The sequence below is a fragment of the Gymnoscopelus microlampas genome (genome assembly GCF_963454915.1).
Source record: "Gymnoscopelus microlampas genome assembly, chromosome: 1".
In the NCBI taxonomy this organism is placed as follows: domain Eukaryota; kingdom Metazoa; phylum Chordata; class Actinopteri; order Myctophiformes; family Myctophidae; genus Gymnoscopelus; species Gymnoscopelus microlampas.
The window spans coordinates 39767452-39784943 of record NC_139962.1 but is presented as its reverse complement, the minus strand read 5'-3'; the positions used below and the strand labels follow the sequence as shown (position 1 = coordinate 39784943).

Below are 17492 nucleotides of genomic sequence, written 5' to 3'. Positions count from 1 at the left end.
GTAAGGATATTAGAGGAGCTGGACACCAAACACACCACCATGTCCTACCAGGATCTGTGCAAGTCCCTGTGTGCTCGCTTCGACCTGATCCATTTGGCCAAGCTCCGCAGCCTGCTCTTCTACACAGCTTGCTTGGATCCAGCATTCCCCGCAACCCTCTTCAGGGACAAAATGCGCTGCGCTGTGGAAGACCAACAGTCTAAGAAGCTGATGGTGGCAGCAGACATTGTGACCATGTTCAACTTGATTCAGATGAACGGAGGCACTGCCAAAGAAAAGCTCCCTATGGTTCCACGAGCTAAGTTCCATAAGAACCTGTCTTTTGAGTCATGTCGGTCAGACACGGATGCCTACAAGTTCCAGGAATGTGAGAGGGGGGGGTATGAGCACATAGACCATCACAGAGCAGGACCCCGACACCACCAACCCCCCCACCACCACCACCACCACCACCAACAACAACACTCCCGCCATCGACCTATGTCACAGAACGTTCCTCCAGGTGCAAAATCAGACTGCAATACCTGCCAGCAGTTCATTCCCTCCTCAGACCCCAACTTTCTTCTGGGTGTCAGCAAGGACTTAAAATGTAGGGCATCGTCTCTGGATAAGCTACATCATCTGCCCCAGTACTCCAGTGGTAGTCCGCCCTCGCCACCCTGTGAGATGCAGAGCACCTACTTTCCTATGGACATAGACAGTGAGTCCACCACAGACCAGGACTCCATGCAGCACATCGGCCACCCGGAACCCTTCTCAATCCACTCCTGTATCCAGAAGAGGAACATCTTTAAGGAGGATTTTCACAATCTACAGGTCTGTTTGTTTGTCTTTTTTTAGACAATGGGTTGGATTATGTTGGTTGTAGTCAAAATGTTTTGATTGAAAACAATATGAAACAGTAAGAATTCTCAATCAATAATGGTGCAGCCTGGTTCATGAATGTTTTAACTGATTTGTCAGGGAGCTAATGCAATGGAATCAGTATTTGGTTTCAAAATGTAGTTAGCTCACAAAAGACTAATCAAGTAATTACTATTCATTTTCTGAATTTGCATATATTAATCACGTAATTGATTAAATTACATACAGATGTGGTAAAAGTCCAATTTGTAATGATTCATATTCATATACCAATGTCACCAGTGACTAATGTCCTATGTCACTGGTGACATTGGTGTGTCGGTATGTTCAGTGCTGTATCTTTTGTTGTCGTTCTAGGTCGTCACTACAGAAAGCAAACAGGGCAGTAAAGGTGATGAAGTTTACCACAGGAGGGAGCTGCTCCACAAGCCGCCTACCTTCTTCAATCACAGCTTTGAACTGCCCTACAATAACCCCTATTTTGAGACAACTCTAAACTCACCTATTCAGGAAAGACGACGGGCCAAGCACGAGAGTCTAGACGATTTGCAGGCGTCCACATACTTTGGTCCGACCACGGTTTCCGAGTGTGTGAGCGCCAGGAGGAACACTAACAGACCGGGGAAGCAGCCATCTTGGCCTGTAAAGAGCCTCAGTCTCAACACAGAGGAGGGACCTGCTGATTTTGAGCGGTCATTTCTGAACAGCAAGCCACTGAAAGAAAACCACCGTCACAACATCAGCATTCACAGCAATGACAATGAGCAGAACTTTCAGAGCCCCAAGGAGAAAGTGATGGCCTCTCCCTCTGGGTTTGTAAAGAAACCAAATGGAATAAAAACCAAGGACGTTGCATCGATGGCATGTGGCCCTGGGGGCATGGACAAGAGAGAGGCAGGGAAAAGATTTAGGGACAAGAATATGAACAGTTCATCCTTCCAGGGAGGGGCCTTGGACAGTTCATCCAGTGTCGGAACTCAGACGGAGAAGGCAGAGCAGAAGAAAGCCAACGAATATCCAACTAAGTTTGGTGAGAGAGAGAGGCACACTTTCAAACACTCTGATGAGGACTCAGAAATTGTTAGCGATGACATAAGTGACATTTTTCGTTTCCTTGATGACATGAGTGTGTGCGACTCCCTGGGTGTAATCCAGTCATCGTGCTACAACAGCAACGGGTCGCTCTCTCAGGTAACGCTGAAGTCAGACGGTGACAGCTCCCCCGAGCGCAACACAGTGAAACTGGCGAAGTCTAAGCTTGACCGCCTCTTTCAGTCCCTGGAAAGCACAGACGACGAGCTCAAGTCCAGCGTCTTTAAGCTGGTGATGAGGATCGGAGAGATCGAGAAGAAGTTGGAGTCTCTCTCCGGGGTGCGAGGGGAAATCTCTCAGGTGCTTTCCAAGCTCAACAAGCTAGATGACAAGATTCAGGAACCGGAGCCCAACGGGAGGCACGGGGAAACGGCATCAGCCGCATGTTCCAGCGCCACTCCTGACCACCCCCACCCCCACAACCATAACCACAACCACTCACACCCTGATCCCACCCATTCTCCCCATGTGTTCCAGTGCCACACCACCGGCCACAATGTCAAAATGGACAATGGCAGCTCAGGGGAGTGGTGCTGCTCAGATGGGAGTAACAGCGAGAGCTTGAGGGTAAAAGCTCTGAAAAAGAGCATGTTCACCAGGAGGTCATCTCGCTCGCTCAATGAGGAAAACAGTGCCACAGAGTCAAAGGTCGCCAGCATCTCCAATTCCCCCCGGGACTGGAGGACAGTGTCCTATTCTTCCCATCCAGGGGTGGATGAGGGGAAGGACAAAGACAGGGACAGAGACGGCAAGGACAGACACAGGAAAGCCAAAGAGGTAAGGGAATTTTGTTTTATTTATAGAAAACCTTTTATGGTTGGTGATTAAGTTGCTTTTCTTGTTTGCATTTTGTCTTGCTTCAGCAGTTTTTTTGTCAATATTATTGCTGTTTTCAGTGGGACGATAATTTGTATGCACTGATCAGCAGTGAAATCCTTTATTATTTATCTCTACTTTTCTTTCATTGCATATCCAGAAAACATTTTAAAGACAGATAAAAATATGTATAACGATGTCACATGTCATGGATTATGACAAGACATGTGACATGTGGACTTGCACTGCACTGACTGAAGTTGAAAGACATTTGCTTCAACAACAGTTTGTTGTGCTATAACTGGACTGGACTGGGCCCCGGATGTTTAAGGAATTATAATTGTTTTCAAATGCATATACCACAATTCACCCCACAGAAACATGAGACACTGAACATGAGTTTACAATGATGGAATGAGAAGGAAAATTAAATGCTGTCAAATTAGAAACACAAGGCGGGAGGAAAGATATGAGAGAGATCTGCTTCCTGCAGGCATTCTGGGCTACTCAAGTTAGGATTCGGTGCCATTTGTCACCTGTCAAGTGGTAAGAACTGGAGGAGCTGTTTCAGGGAGAGAGGAAAACAGCTTGAATCCGAATATAGCTCAGGGAATTCTGAATGCTATGCTGAGGCAAACTGTACAATGGAGAAGAAGCAGAAAATGGCAGCCTGGATCACGTGCTGATACCCAGACAGCAGCAAAGATGCTCTTAATGATTGTTTGGGCAACATGGTTTAGAAAGTGAAAAAGTACTGTATCTGCAGTGCAATAAGTTTGGCTATGATACACATCTCACTCCTGTCATTTTTGTGATTTTGAGGCACGTGAGTGACAGTTATGTTGTAGGCTACAGTCCAACATTACATTCGTCTTTACACAGATCACCCACCCCCACCCTCCGGCCTCTGCGCTCTATTACACGGCATGTTAAGACATCAGTCACTCTCGGCAGGTGTTTAGCAAGCCAGTCATTCCTGGTGACCTTTTGCTAGGAAGCCAAATGGAGAGGGTGTTAATTGAAAAGGGCCATGACCCTGAGATGTCTTTTGTCAGCCCTATGTAGTGTAAGCACATATCCAAGCTCTCAACTGGCACACAGTTATTCGACTACGCAGAGATAGCGTGTGATCATCTCTCTCTCTCCATTTTTCTACATCTGTCACTTAACCCCCCCCCCCCCCCCCCCCCACGACAGTCTTCCCCATTCTTTCTGCTTCCACCTTCGAGCCACCTCTCAAGTAAAGCATTCCTAATAATATTTTCATTTTCACTTGCTTTCCATGTCTCCTAAGGTGAAACACGGACCAGTTATACCAATCCATGTTAGTGATTGGATGAAGTCCAGAAAGAATGCCTATAGGACCTTGTTCTGCACCTCATCATTATGTACAAACAGAATATGCCAGTATTCTGCCATTATTTCCCTGTGACAAGACAAAAGTTAAAGATTAAGTTAAAAGTTAAATCCCCCCAGGCAGTGAAGGGTGTACAGAACCCCAATTCTTGACTCATCACGTCCTCACATTTAATCCTGGCCATTATGTTTTAGTGGCAGGATGCAGTAAAGCCCTCAGACATGCAGCATTGCTTTCCTCTATCACCTGCTAACACAGTCTTACTACACAGTAAAATGCTGAATGTTGATTTAACTCTCAGAGTGTAACAAATGGACCCATAAGGTGCACTTTTTTACCCTGTCAGGTTTAAATAAACTCTCAGGATTTTAATTTGTAGAGTGTCATTTTCAACAGTGCTGTATTTTATCTCTCTGTCCCCAATGTTGGAGCAATGCCAAGATGGAGGGCAGTCTCCCATCTTCCTCTGCCTCTCTCTCTCTCTCTCTCTCTCTGTGACAGGATCTTCAGCACCTGTGCCCTATAAACAGAGCCATGCAGTTTTTCATTTCTCCCCTCCCTCCCCTGCCAGTAATTGCTTCTTATTACATGTGCAGTAAGATCCTCACTCAGTGTTCATTTAATTAATGTATATAGATGGTATAAAAATAGACTTGTATTTGGTGCAGTACCATTTGTACACTCTGAGTAAAATTAATGCTGAGGACTCTTGGCCAAGCCTTTCGCATAAAACCTTTACTCAAAGTAAGTAAGTCATTTTATGATAGGTTACAATGAGGCGATCGACATTATCAATCTTTTGTTCTGTGTCATTGATGAGCTCACAAGCATTTATTTATTTGAAAATATAAACTTTTACCAAAAGTTAAATATTCACGTACAAATATTTAACATCATTACAGCGGACGGTTTGCGCTACAGTGGTGTAGCATTCATGTGTGCAGATTGGTTTTCATTGTTTTCATATAGCACTGCACCTATAAAGGTCAATGGGCTTTGAAGTTCACACAGCCCTGAAATGAAAGGAGCTGTCAGTATGCAACTTTGGCGGCCGTAGCTGAGTGGCAATTAGCAGGTTGCCTGTTTGCCCGCTTGTCAGCCCAGTCTATGTGTCGAAGTGTCACTGAGCAAAACCCTGGAAGGGCTTGAAAATGTACTATTTTCCTTGGTAGCACTGTTACTTCCAATTTAAAAAGTTAGGAACACCAAGGAGCACCGATATGTAACAGGTGTTTTTAATTGATAAGAATTACAGTAGGCTAAAACAGTAGGGTTTACAAGTAACATAAAATGATGAAAGTGACCTTAAATGCATGGTACTGTAGGCCACCACTGTGGCTTTATGCAATATCATGGGGCCAGGATTTAAAATGTAGTCTCCTGGGCCTGGCTGTCTGTCCAGCTTCCATGATCCATCTCTTCTCTGAGACTGAGGCATCATGCGTCCCAGGGGAGGGCCCTCTACACTGATTCCAATTACATCTTCAACTTTGTTCAATTTGATAGCCCATTTGGTTAATATAATTGGAATTTCCTAGTTATTAAATAATTAAATAAAGTAAATAGTAACATGGTGTAGTGGAGGGTGTATACGTCAGCTTGCTTACAGAAGGGTGATTCAAAGTGGATGTCACCAGCTTTAACAGAGAGCTTTTAGAATCACCACAGGGGATTCTAAATTGCAACACAACAAAAACCCTCTTAGAGTAGTGTGTGTATCCCTATAGGGATACAGAGGTCAGGGTAATGAAGATATACCTGAAAGCTTCCCAGTTGGTTATAAGCTTATGGTTCTTGCTGCTATCACAGGACCCACAGTGTTCATCCATCCATCTGCACTGCCCTCTTCTCCCTTGTGCTAGCTTCTGATGCCAGTTCCCCACTTTTTTCATTTCCTTTTAACCCATTAAGACCTGGAACGTATCTGTGTCACTTTAGATTTCTTTGGCTATTCAAAAATAGCAGATATACAAGCTGTAGATCTGCTATTTTTTTTTTTTTTCAATATTTTTTTTTTTTTCAAAAAAATGTTAGGATTTAGAAAACATTTTTACGAATCGCCTCAGGTCATCGCCTCAGGTCATAATACCCCCCCCCCCCCCTCCCCCCTGTCTATGAGTGTGGGTCTGTCTGTGTGTGTGTCTGTGTCTGTGTGTTTGTCTGAAGCTAGTCAAACAGCTGGGCCGATCAGTGTAAGGGTATTTAGGTACTCAAGGGGGCGCTGTGGACTGTGGGGCTTTCGGGAGATAGAAAATGTCATGTGATAGAAGAATCCCATGTCAGAGCTTGAATGGTTAAAAATGTTTTCACTGTGTTCCTGATGTTGTTGTTTTGAAATGATAAGAATAACGGAGAAACAATACAATCAGTGCCAAACCTCATGCACGCTGCCAGTAGGCCTCCAAATATTTCACTTTTATTTCATAATGGAAGTCAATCAGGCTCGGATCGGGCTGAAACCTTCCCCAAATTTGGAATCATGTTTTCCTCCATACAGAATGGTATATAGTATAAGTGAATCATCATCAATCATGGTTCTTGCAGATCATGATCACACTATAGACTTTACTGTCAAACTGGTTTTCTGATAAGGGACAAAGGAGCAGATGAGTAGGAAGAAAAATATGCTTCAATGATGAATGAATGCTTATGAATCCAGATACTGTATGTTCTTTTTTGCCGAGCTTCCAAGCTTCCGTCTCCCCAGAGCCTTTCATACATAATCATACAATTAACACTCAGTGCAGTTCTTCTCATGAAAGCCACTTAACTTTTCCTGTCAATGGGGATTTGGGGGTGAGTGTGTGAGGCGCACAAGGACGAGAAACAGACTGACAAGTAAAACCCTACATATGAACATACACCTCTCTCTCTCTCTCTCTCTCTCTCTCTCTCTCTCTCTCTCTCTCTCTCTCATGTAAATACACACACAAACACAGTGAGGGTGTTACATAGACAGCCAATAAGACAAAGCCGGGAATAGATTTGTCACCTTGTCCGACCCTGATGATGGCAGTTACTCGTGGTTGACAGCAGCTGCCTGTAACTGCTACAAGATCAATACAGTCAATGCATGCTGTTGTGGGGCGGTTTACCCATCATATTGTTTATCTTGCTTAATGGAAGAAATAACAACTCATGACAAATGTGCAGAATGTGCAAATATGCAGAAACATTTGCGCCTCAGGAATCAATTTAAAAGAATGTAGAAAATCTGGCATCCTTGGTGTGCCCTCTAGCGTAATGACTAATAGTTGACTTATCTTGGCAATAGACACTGCTATGAGGGTTCACACTGAGTGCGGTAGAATAATTACATAATTATGAAAACAAATTAATTATGAGTTACATGTCAATACACAATCTAAAGGCAGTGGATATTCAGCTGTCATAGGGTTTTTGTTAAGGAAACTGTTATCAAAATGTATTGTTATTGTTATTGTTATTAATTATAAAAAAGGTAACCAGCTGTATCCTACAGTAGCATTTGGAGCTAACCTTTTGATTGGCTCCAGACCAATCAAATTTTGTAGAATGTGAAGTGTGCCACATGATCAGAGAACACTGAGCGTTTAAGTTTTATTTATTTCCCTCCTGGCTGGTCAGCTGGTGAGCATGGCCAGATGATATTTAATAGCAAGTCTGCGCTCAGTATCTAATATAATGGGTTCCTTGTTTTCCTTGTTATACACATAAACGTGCGTTTGAGTATGTTTCTCATTTAAAGCTTTGTAATCATAACAAGTGACACTATTGCTATGCTATTTTAGTTTATTCCCACCCTATAGTGTCCCTCTTTCACAGAGGGAAACTAAAGCCCTTTTTTCAAGATTGTTCAACGCAAACAGAGGACACAGCATACAGCACACGCTTTCATCTCTCATGAAAAATAGGGTCACTGCGTCTGTCTCTGCCTCTGTATCTCTGTCTACCGGTGGCTTTACTCGATCTCCTCTAACCCCTGTCCCCCTTTCCTCTTCAGGCAGAGCGGGAGCGTCAGTATGAGCTCCCCCAGGGCCACCGGCCGCCCAAACCCCCCAAGGACCCCTACCTGATAGAACAGGTCTTCTCCCCGCACCCCTACGCCCCCGCCATCAAGGCCCACGTGAAGGGCAGCCCTCTGTACACCGACCTGCGGCTCACCGGCCTGTCTGACGGCAAACGCGGCCAGCCCTCCTGGACCATTGAAGAGTACAAACGCAACTCAGGAGAGAAGGGCAAACAGCTCAATGCTCTGGACCTGCAGGTACTGGAGCGTGTAGACTGCTGACATCACAACACAAAACAATAGCAGAATGGGGGATGGGTGGGAGAGCCTGGCTGTCTGTCTACCTTCAAGTATTACAAGCCAGCATTGCTTACTTGCATGAAATGTATTTTTTTGTGTGTGCATCCTCTGGCTTGTTCCCTTGTCAGACTGTGGATAATTTGCTTTGCTTTGCTGCTTACTCAGGGGCTTTTCAATATCAACGGGGCTGCACCACTGAGGTCCATTGTGTTGACACATGCCTTTTCCCGCTTCCTTTGTCCACCATAATATTTGATTTTGATACAGTCTGATCGACTAGGTTTATCGTCACGCGGTAATCTGCCTTGACAGACTTTAGTATAATCTGGTGTGATCCTTCAGTCTGGATGCAGGCAATGAAACCAACTTAAAACAGGTCAGCTTCTTCTATGTGCAACGCCAGCAGCAATGAAAAGAAGAAAGAAATCATCGTATTTTCGGTATTGATAAAGGTGTGTCTACTGAATGTGGAGACTACCTGCTCCACTATTGCATCTCTAGGCTAGGCATTTGGGGAAGCAAAAAGTTGTATTTGGGATGAAAAGAACAATAAATATCCATCTGCATGATGTCAGAACAGCTAATTTAACTCTCAACTCTGTCGCAGATCAGAGTAGAGTGCTGTTTGCCCAAGAGCTTGCGGTTTCGCAATCAACATTTCTATCCCCAGCAACATTAACAAAAACCTGTCTTAACCCATCTGTTCAACACAGCTATTCGTCTAGCTTTGATCTACATCTTGAACCTAGAAGCTTTTAGAAACCATGTATAGAAAATTGTATTGCCTGCATCCAGACTTTAGTATCACGCCAGATTACAAATTTGAAAAGTCTGTTTAGGTTAGTCACATGTGTGTTCCGCGTGTGTGGCTTGGTGTGTGTATGATGCTACAAGAGACATGGGGGTCTGTGAAGCTTTGATGCAGCCAGAGCGCTATATTATTGATACATATGGCCTTCAGAGTTGCCAGACAGACTTACAGATTATATCAGTTCCTATTTCTCACCAGCCTCTTTCCAATATGGCTAACTGTGTTGGCTTAAGTAAAGGGTAAAAATAAGCAAATGACTTCATGCTTCACACGTAACTTTATAGGTGCAATCAATGTCTGAAAGACAGCGATTAGTTACTGGCTAATGGGCTGACACTGAGGCTTTCCATTGCCTTTGGTCTTTTCAAAAATCACGGTGACAAGCTCATTGTAGCCTTGAAAGCTCGACATACTTACTGCAACCACTTAATGCAAATTAAATAGCTCAAATCAAGCCTTTATTGCTAGGTGAAGTGGTCTGCATTTCGGATTTTTTCTTTAGAGTTTTATTCATGAGTCGTATTGGAGTGTGAAGGAAGAGTGTGAGGATACAGTAGCAAATGATTACTGATGTACAGTAAAGCTGCTATATTGTACTTAAAGAACATATATTTACCAGGGTACCCTAATAATAAAATAAAAATTCTGTTCATTTGGAAAAGGAGCGAAACAGAGAGAGTAGATACTGTATGTTAAAGAAAGAGAATGGGCGTGAAAAAATAAATGACCACCTTGAAAAATAAAATTGCCGTCTTGTGTGGCAACACACAGGAAATTCACTAGTTTACTATGCCTCACAGATGAACTCAGGGTTGGATTTGCTGTGGGGGATGGGTGAAAATCCATGTTTTTGCTTTTGATACCTACCCCCCACCGGTCATTCAGTTTTATTACTGGTGGGGATATGCTTTATCGCTGCTTGTGGTCAGTCTGAATTAAATACAGGATGTCCAGGGTAAGTAGCTATTTAGTAATCTACTGCCAGTGGTTTTGTGGCACTGGCCACGTGGTAGCATCTGAAACAGTCTGTGTTTGTTATACAGTATGTACTGTGGATAGGGTCTTTGAGTTTGACCACCTGAGTTTACGGTGATTGGAGATTGGTGTAGAGAAAAAAGGAGTTCATAGACCCCTTTTGGGTCAATGAAGTTTGACGCTGCACTAGTTAAATCCACAGACTACTTCAACAGAAAAGGGGGATATTATTTGAATTTACTAGTTACTAGTACAGTGTCATGGACGTTGCTGTCAAATGCTTGTCTTAATGTGGTTTCAGGTCATTTTTTTTATGTGTTTTGAAATGAAAGTGTAGATGTGGCCTTAGTTCAAAACAGTCAAGCGCATGGCTTTTCCCTATAAACTGTCAAACTCCAACATGTGTGTCACATGCTTGTACTGTATGCAACACACTTCAGTCGATTGAGTCTAATTCCTTCAAACCCACAGTAACTGATTTTCAGTCATAATGGCAATACTTTGAACAGGACTGCTTAAGTGCAGCTGTCAGCCCATTGTAAAAGATGTAACACCACCTAGATGCAGTTATTTGCCACACATTCTTGTTAGCTTGTAGCTGAGCCAGTGATAGACAACAAGTCCAGCTTCTCTGGACTCACTAAACAGAACCCGGTGGGTCACCTTTAGAGTCATTGATTTCAAATTTTCTGATGATCAATATTGACAGTCCCCCAGGAAAGGAACAATAAGATTAACCTTGGCTGCTGGCCTCCTTCAGAGACACAGGATTAGTCTCTGATTGCGCGGTGTGAGCGGGTGCATAAGCTGGACTGCTGCCTGCAGGCAGGGTTCCATTTGTTTGGCAGGATGTGGAAAATGGCATATACAAGCTCACAACGTGTCACATCATGATGCATTGTGAGCTTGTAGTCTATTTTCACTATTTGTTGTACAACAAAGTATATAGGGCTTAAGTGGTTAAGGAACCTTGTGTTTCTTCCGAACTCTAATCGAACTCTAATCGAACTCTGCCTGAAACTGTGCTCACCAGCATCACCAGTCATGCACAAATAATACAGAAATAAATTGGTGCAGTAGACAAAATCAATAACAACACTGCTTAATTCTGCGTTACTGCGATGTTAATCCCAGCACATCCATCTACTGTGTCCCTCAGTATTGCAGTGCAGCCCCTCAACACACTTGAATTTGGTTCAAGGGGCCATTAACTTGTTGACCATTAACAACCTTGACAAGACTGGAGATAATTACATTTTTATGGGTACTATATACAGTATGAGCTTTCCCATTCTCTGTCTCTTATTCTCAGTCTGTCTTGTCCTTGGTGGCCTTGCTTGCTTGTCCTTGCCTGAGTGAGGCGGGAGGTCATTCCAAGCTGTGGAATGACCTCCCGCCTCAGTCAGCACTGCAGACTCACTCGCTGAAGCCTTAAAACTCACCTCTTCAGAAATGCTAAGAATGCTTAGATAGCATTTAGATCGATTTTCTTTTAACCAGGTATCCTAGTTACTTTGTAGCACTTACCCATTTTCTTTGCACTCTATTTACTTGCTATTTTACTTATTATTTACTTTTTTACTATTTATTGACTAGGGTTCATGCTACTTTCTGATCTGCTCTTATGCTCTGCATACAGTAAGAGAGTCTGCTAAAGACTTAAATTAGTCCAGGGGCCAACACTGATATTCAATACAAATTGGTACCACCTAAGGTGACCGTAAAGTTTTTGTATTTTTGTCTTCCTACATGTCTCTAGTTTATATTTTGGTATGATAACCCTTCCAATCTTGTAGCTTAATGGCAGTTATCACTACCTACCGGCTAATGTATCCGGTAGGAGACACAAAGTAGAATCTTTGTGTCTCCTACCCCGGGCATCAAATTATTGCGACAAAAAACAAATATATCCATGTATTCAAGGCTTCATGGGGTGTGCAATTGATAGAAAATAAATATTTTTTTGGGTGAACTCCTCCTTTAAGTTTTTCAGGGGGACTCTCTACCCATTCAGCTATGACCACCCCAGACCGAAGGAGGGTCAACTTTTACAAGCTTATGGAAAGCAGTCTTTTTGCAAACACCAAAAATCTGAGAAGTTATCAATTGCACACCCCATGAAGCCTTGAATACATGGATATATTTTGTTTTTTGTCGCAATAATTTGATGCCCGGGGTAGGAGACACAAAGATTCTACTTTGTGTCTCCTACCGGATACATTAGCCGGTAGGTAGTGATAACTGCCATTAAGCTACAAGATTGGAAGGGTTATCATACCAAAATATAAACTAGAGACATGTAGGAAGACAAAAATACAAAAACTTTACGGTCACCTTAGGTGGTACCAAAATATGTCTTGGCCCCTGGACTAAATGATGAATTGCTTGTTCTTAATCTGGCTCTTTCCCTACTTTCTCGTCTCTTTCTATGACAATGTAGTAACTCACTGTAGTCACCCAGGAACAGTATACTGTTAAAGCATACACTGTAAAACTACTGCAAAAATCTGAAGTGTTAATTACATTTTTGAAATAACACTCCAGATTATACTGTGTATCTTCCTTGTCCCTCAGGGACTATATGGGAAGCAAAACATTCACAAAGACAAAGGGAGGGAAGACTCTGCATACCGTCTGCTGTTGTTTCCCGTACCGTCTGTGTTTATCTCAGACTGCAGACTTAGGGGAGACGACGAACTGAGAACAGCTGATAGATGGTCTGGTGGGTGGTGCTTCCGAGGTCAAATACAACACAGAAATCATAACAGATTTCACATAACTTTGGCAGTCCCTAAGACCCTAAGTACAATTTAGGCATTTAGCTGACTCTTAACCCATTAAAGCCGGGAAAGAATCTGTGTCATTTTAGATAAAGAGTAGATATATCTAGCATATATGGAAAAAATCACACTCAGTGTGAAGTGGGCGGTGTGGTCACAGTGGTCATCACAGACCCATGACTCACTTAAAAAAAAACATAAATGCGTTTTTTTCCTATTTATAGGACTATGCACATGTGTCATCTGTCTCGCTAGCCAATCACAGTGCTGAATAGAGTCAGCCAATCACAGTGCAGCTAGTGGTCATCACAGTGATGGAAGCTCACTTAAAGAAAAGTATAGATTTGCATTGAATGTGTAGGGGTTAGGGGTGTACAATGGGTGGCCAATCACAGTGCAGGGTTAGGGGGGTACAATGGGTGGCCAATCACAGTGCAGCAAATGTCAATGTCCCAACCTCACATATAGGGGCGGTTACACCGCCCAAAAATGGTGAAAAAAAGTGATCCAAGGAAAGAGGAGTGGTCTGAGGTGGAGTCATGTGAATAGGTGAGTTTTGGGGGGCCTCAATTTAGGAGCCAGTCTATAGGCCAGGGTGTCATAGAGAAGGGAGGGACAGACCGGACATTAGCTATCTACAGCAGGTGTGCGGGAAGGGGTAAAGGGCTGGATCATGTTCTGAAGGTAAATGGGTGAATGGGCCATGCCTTGATTGCCTTGTAGGTCATCATCACCAGTGTTTTGAATTGGATGTGGGCACACCTTAAAGCCAGTGAAGGGAACGCAGAAGGGGGGAGATGAGAAAACCACATTCTGCAAAGCGATTTGAGAGATCATGCCAGCAAGGGTTGTAATCAAGCCTGGGAATGACTGAAGCTTGAATAAGGAGATGGGCACACTCCTTGGTGAGGAATGACGTAAGGTGGTGGGAAGACACCCACTGTGAGAGAGGCAGGTAGTGATGTACTCTTCAATATCTGTGGCAGAGGGAGGGAAGGAGCGAAACACTTGAGTGCCTTGCACTGTGATGTTATCAAATTATAAATCCTGGAGCTGCTTCACTGACCTAACAGTAGACTGATCCTGAATAATATGGACTCACAATAGACTGTCAGTGAACAGTGAACAGCAAGCGACATTTATGACATTGCAATTCAGAATATTGGTTGTTTGGTCTCTACCCATGGGAGAAACTGTTGACAAATGTTGTTTTGCTTGTTCAAGAGCCAGCCATCATTTATTAGAATTCTCTTCTAGGCTTTTAAGTTGCAAGGCTTTGCAGGATGTCAGACATTGAAGCATACGGGTGGTACAGGGGAAAAGGGTGCATCCAGCTTGGATGGGGGTTCCAACGAACACAATTGGCTGAAAAAAGCGTCTAGAGACTTCATGTGTATCGGAGTAGACACATCCAGGTCTACACCCTCCCACAGGATCAACTGTAGGGGTTAGCAGTGTATGGGAAAAATTGCGAATTTGACAACTGTTTTTATCATTTAAAATATTCAAATTACATCAACAATCCACAAAGACTCCCCCCAACCCCGAGGGACAAACTGAGACAAAAACATCTACAAACCATAACAACAAGAAGACATATCAAATCGAAACCAAAACAAGAAAATAATAATTAGGAAAAGAAAGCAAAAATAGGTAAAATTAAAAGAAAAGAAAAGAAAAAAGTAAGAAAAAGGTAAGAAATCACTGATGTGCATTCAAGAACAGGTTGGCAGGACCGTTGATTGATTGATTAAATACTTTATTAACAAGTTTGAAAACAGTACGGCAATACAGTAAAACGAAAACAATGCTAAAGGATAACACAAAAAGCGAATCTTCTCCAGCCTCATAAAATATAATATATAAGATATTTATTATATAATATATAAGATCCACTGTGTATGAGATGAAGGAGTTGCCTCTGTTCATTTCAAAGGAATCAAGCGTCGGGCAAAAGGGATGGAGGCTAGTCCAAAAAGTGCTATCACAGGACAAGGGTCTAAAGCATCCCTGATAGACTTTCAAACACTGAAGCCCAATAATGTGATAGCTTGGAGCAACTCCAAAATATGTGTACATAAGGGGCCGGGGATACCCAACAGTAGTCACATGCTGGATCTATATCCAGGAATCACCTGGTAGTAGTATCTTACACTGTAAAAGCCCATGTTTAGGGAAGATAGAAGTGTGTACCCATTTTATTATATTCTCCCGGGTCACTTCTGTCTTCATGTTATCACCCAATTATTGCTCTCATTTTTGTGTAATGATATTAATAGAGGAGGATTGCAGTGTAAACCGTAATAGCTTAGATATCATGCCCTTGAATGACAGAACAAGTACCAGTATTTGTAACAAATTTGGCATTAGTGCTGGAAATTTAAGGTACTATTTATGTACAAACTAAGTCACGATTTGCAAATATCGAAATGAAAATTTGTAACCAATTGTTGGACAGAAGCAAGCTGACCATCTATAAATAAATAAAAAGAAAGATACAATCCGCACTCTCTGTAGAGGTCTTAGGAGTCTTTTTTAATATCCGCAGCAGCAGTCTACCAAACAGACACGTTTCGGCACACAGGCCTTCGTCAGTGTTAGTGTGGACTAACCTCTACAGAGAGTATGGATTGTATCTTCCTTTTTACGTATTATCTTTAATCTGCACCCAGTATATTCTTGAACCTTTCCAGACTGTCCTCGAGTTGAGCGAGCCTTTCCCTTGAAGTGAGTTGCATCTATAAATAAACCCTGCAGCGTTTTAATGCCCAGCTTTTGCCAACTAAAAGAGCTGCTTCCTGTAAAGAGGGAACAAATATATGAGTTGCATGTACTGGCGACTTGATTGAGAGTGCATGCCACCCATAATGCTGTCTGATCTGCTTCCATATTCTAATTGTTGCCTACTAAATTGGGAGATAAAGGGGGAAAAAAGGGGGGAAATATTGAGGGGGAAAAAAACATCAGATATTATGCTCTGGCTAGCCACTATCCCTAGGCATATATAGTACCATTTGAGCCTATAACAAAAAGATTCAAACCCACACCCAGAACAAGCATATCGGGCTGTAGGGAAAGAAGTGGAGTGGTTGCAACATGTTTCCTGGTTGCTGTTGCTGTTAGCAGAGGGTCAATGATGGCCATGTGTTTTCTCAGTGCAATGTATTTTGGGCTTTTTCTTCGTTTGAATCAGTCTATCCGACTGTTTCTCTTCACCTTTTCGGTGTCTTTGAAATGTGTGAATAAGTTAGAATATCAATACACTATTACTCCTGTGAAGAATTGTACCTACCAAAGCGGTTATAAAACAGGTTGAAAACAGAATCAATCTTGTTGTTGCAATATTTCAGCCAGCTCCATGCTGTAGTCAATGAATCCTGATTTATTTTCTTCTTGTATCTTTTTCTTTTTAAATTGCTGAGCTCCAAAAAAGCTTTTTCCACTGGTCTTCTCCTTCTATGGAGCAAGGTTAGAAAGAGCATGGCTGAATGAAGTTTTTCATAGGCAGAGTAAGGTTCGGAAATAATTATGCCTGATTATAGCAACATGTGAATAGCCACTTTGTTGTTTTAATTAACTCTGAGAGTGTACATTATGTTTGTAAGTTTGTACATTTGTACACTCTCAGAGTTACAGATTTGTAACAGTCCATTTAGAACCCCCTCAAGGAACCCTGAGGGTCCCTGGACCCCACTCTGAGAACCACTGAAGCAAATGGAAAAATATTTTTATTAAAATGGGACTCATTATCTAGGTAATTTGTATCTTATCACAAAACAAACCATCTTCTACCATTCTATCATCATAAACGTAAATTCTTTTCCACTATTTTCTCTCCTCAGACCTCAGAGTCTCTGAACCCCAACAACCTGGAGTATTGGATGGAAGACATCTACACTCCAGGCTATGATTCGCTGCTTAAAAGGAAAGAGGCAGAGTTCCGCAGGGCAAAAGTGTGTAAGATCGGAGCGCTAATTGCTGCTGCAACCTGCACTGTGATACTGGTCATCGTCGTGCCGATATGCACCATGAAGTCATGAGTGCATACTAGGGTGGAGGAGCTGTCCCTCCATGAAAGATTCCACACGGATAAGTGATCTCACAGCTTTACTCCATTATCTGGCTTGGATACATGTGCAATTGTTGTCGGTGTAGCTCCATCTTTCCCTTTGGAAGGCGAAGAGTTTCTGACAATTTCAAAAGTATTTAGGAGTTGAATGTGCCATTCAGAAGTAATTTATTTTCTTCTTCTTTTCGTGGGGTCTATACTTCTGGTGGTTTTGTTGGATGTTTTCATGGTTAGGGTGGCGAGTGTACAATAGAAATGGATTCAGAAAGTACATAATGTATATATATTGTTTTAAAAATTCTAGTCTATTGTATTGTTATAAAATGTACTGAGACGTTCAATCATTTGATTTTCTTAACTGTTAACTGCAGCAGATGATAACGTAAAAGTAAATGGTTGACAACTGGATTTGTTTTTGTAGCCAGTTTATGATATTTTTT

General features: G+C 42.4%; 1 protein-coding gene across 1 annotated transcript in view; it reads left to right on the top strand.

Annotated features, from left to right (window-relative positions):
• The window catches only part of minar1 (membrane integral NOTCH2 associated receptor 1), a gene marked incomplete at both ends in the record, with an annotated part of 17056 nt that extends 33 nt beyond the window's left edge, over positions 1 to 17023 (top strand). Inside the window, 4 exons of the mRNA XM_084060171.1 lie at positions 1 to 816; positions 1222 to 2733; positions 8112 to 8375; positions 16826 to 17023. The exon at positions 1 to 816 is cut by the window's left edge and continues 33 nt beyond it. Of these exons, the coding sequence (XP_083916297.1) occupies positions 1 to 816; positions 1222 to 2733; positions 8112 to 8375; positions 16826 to 17023 (2790 nt within the window). The remainder of the gene's footprint in view (positions 817 to 1221; positions 2734 to 8111; positions 8376 to 16825) is intronic.
• Positions 17024 to 17492: the final 469 nt, after the last annotated feature.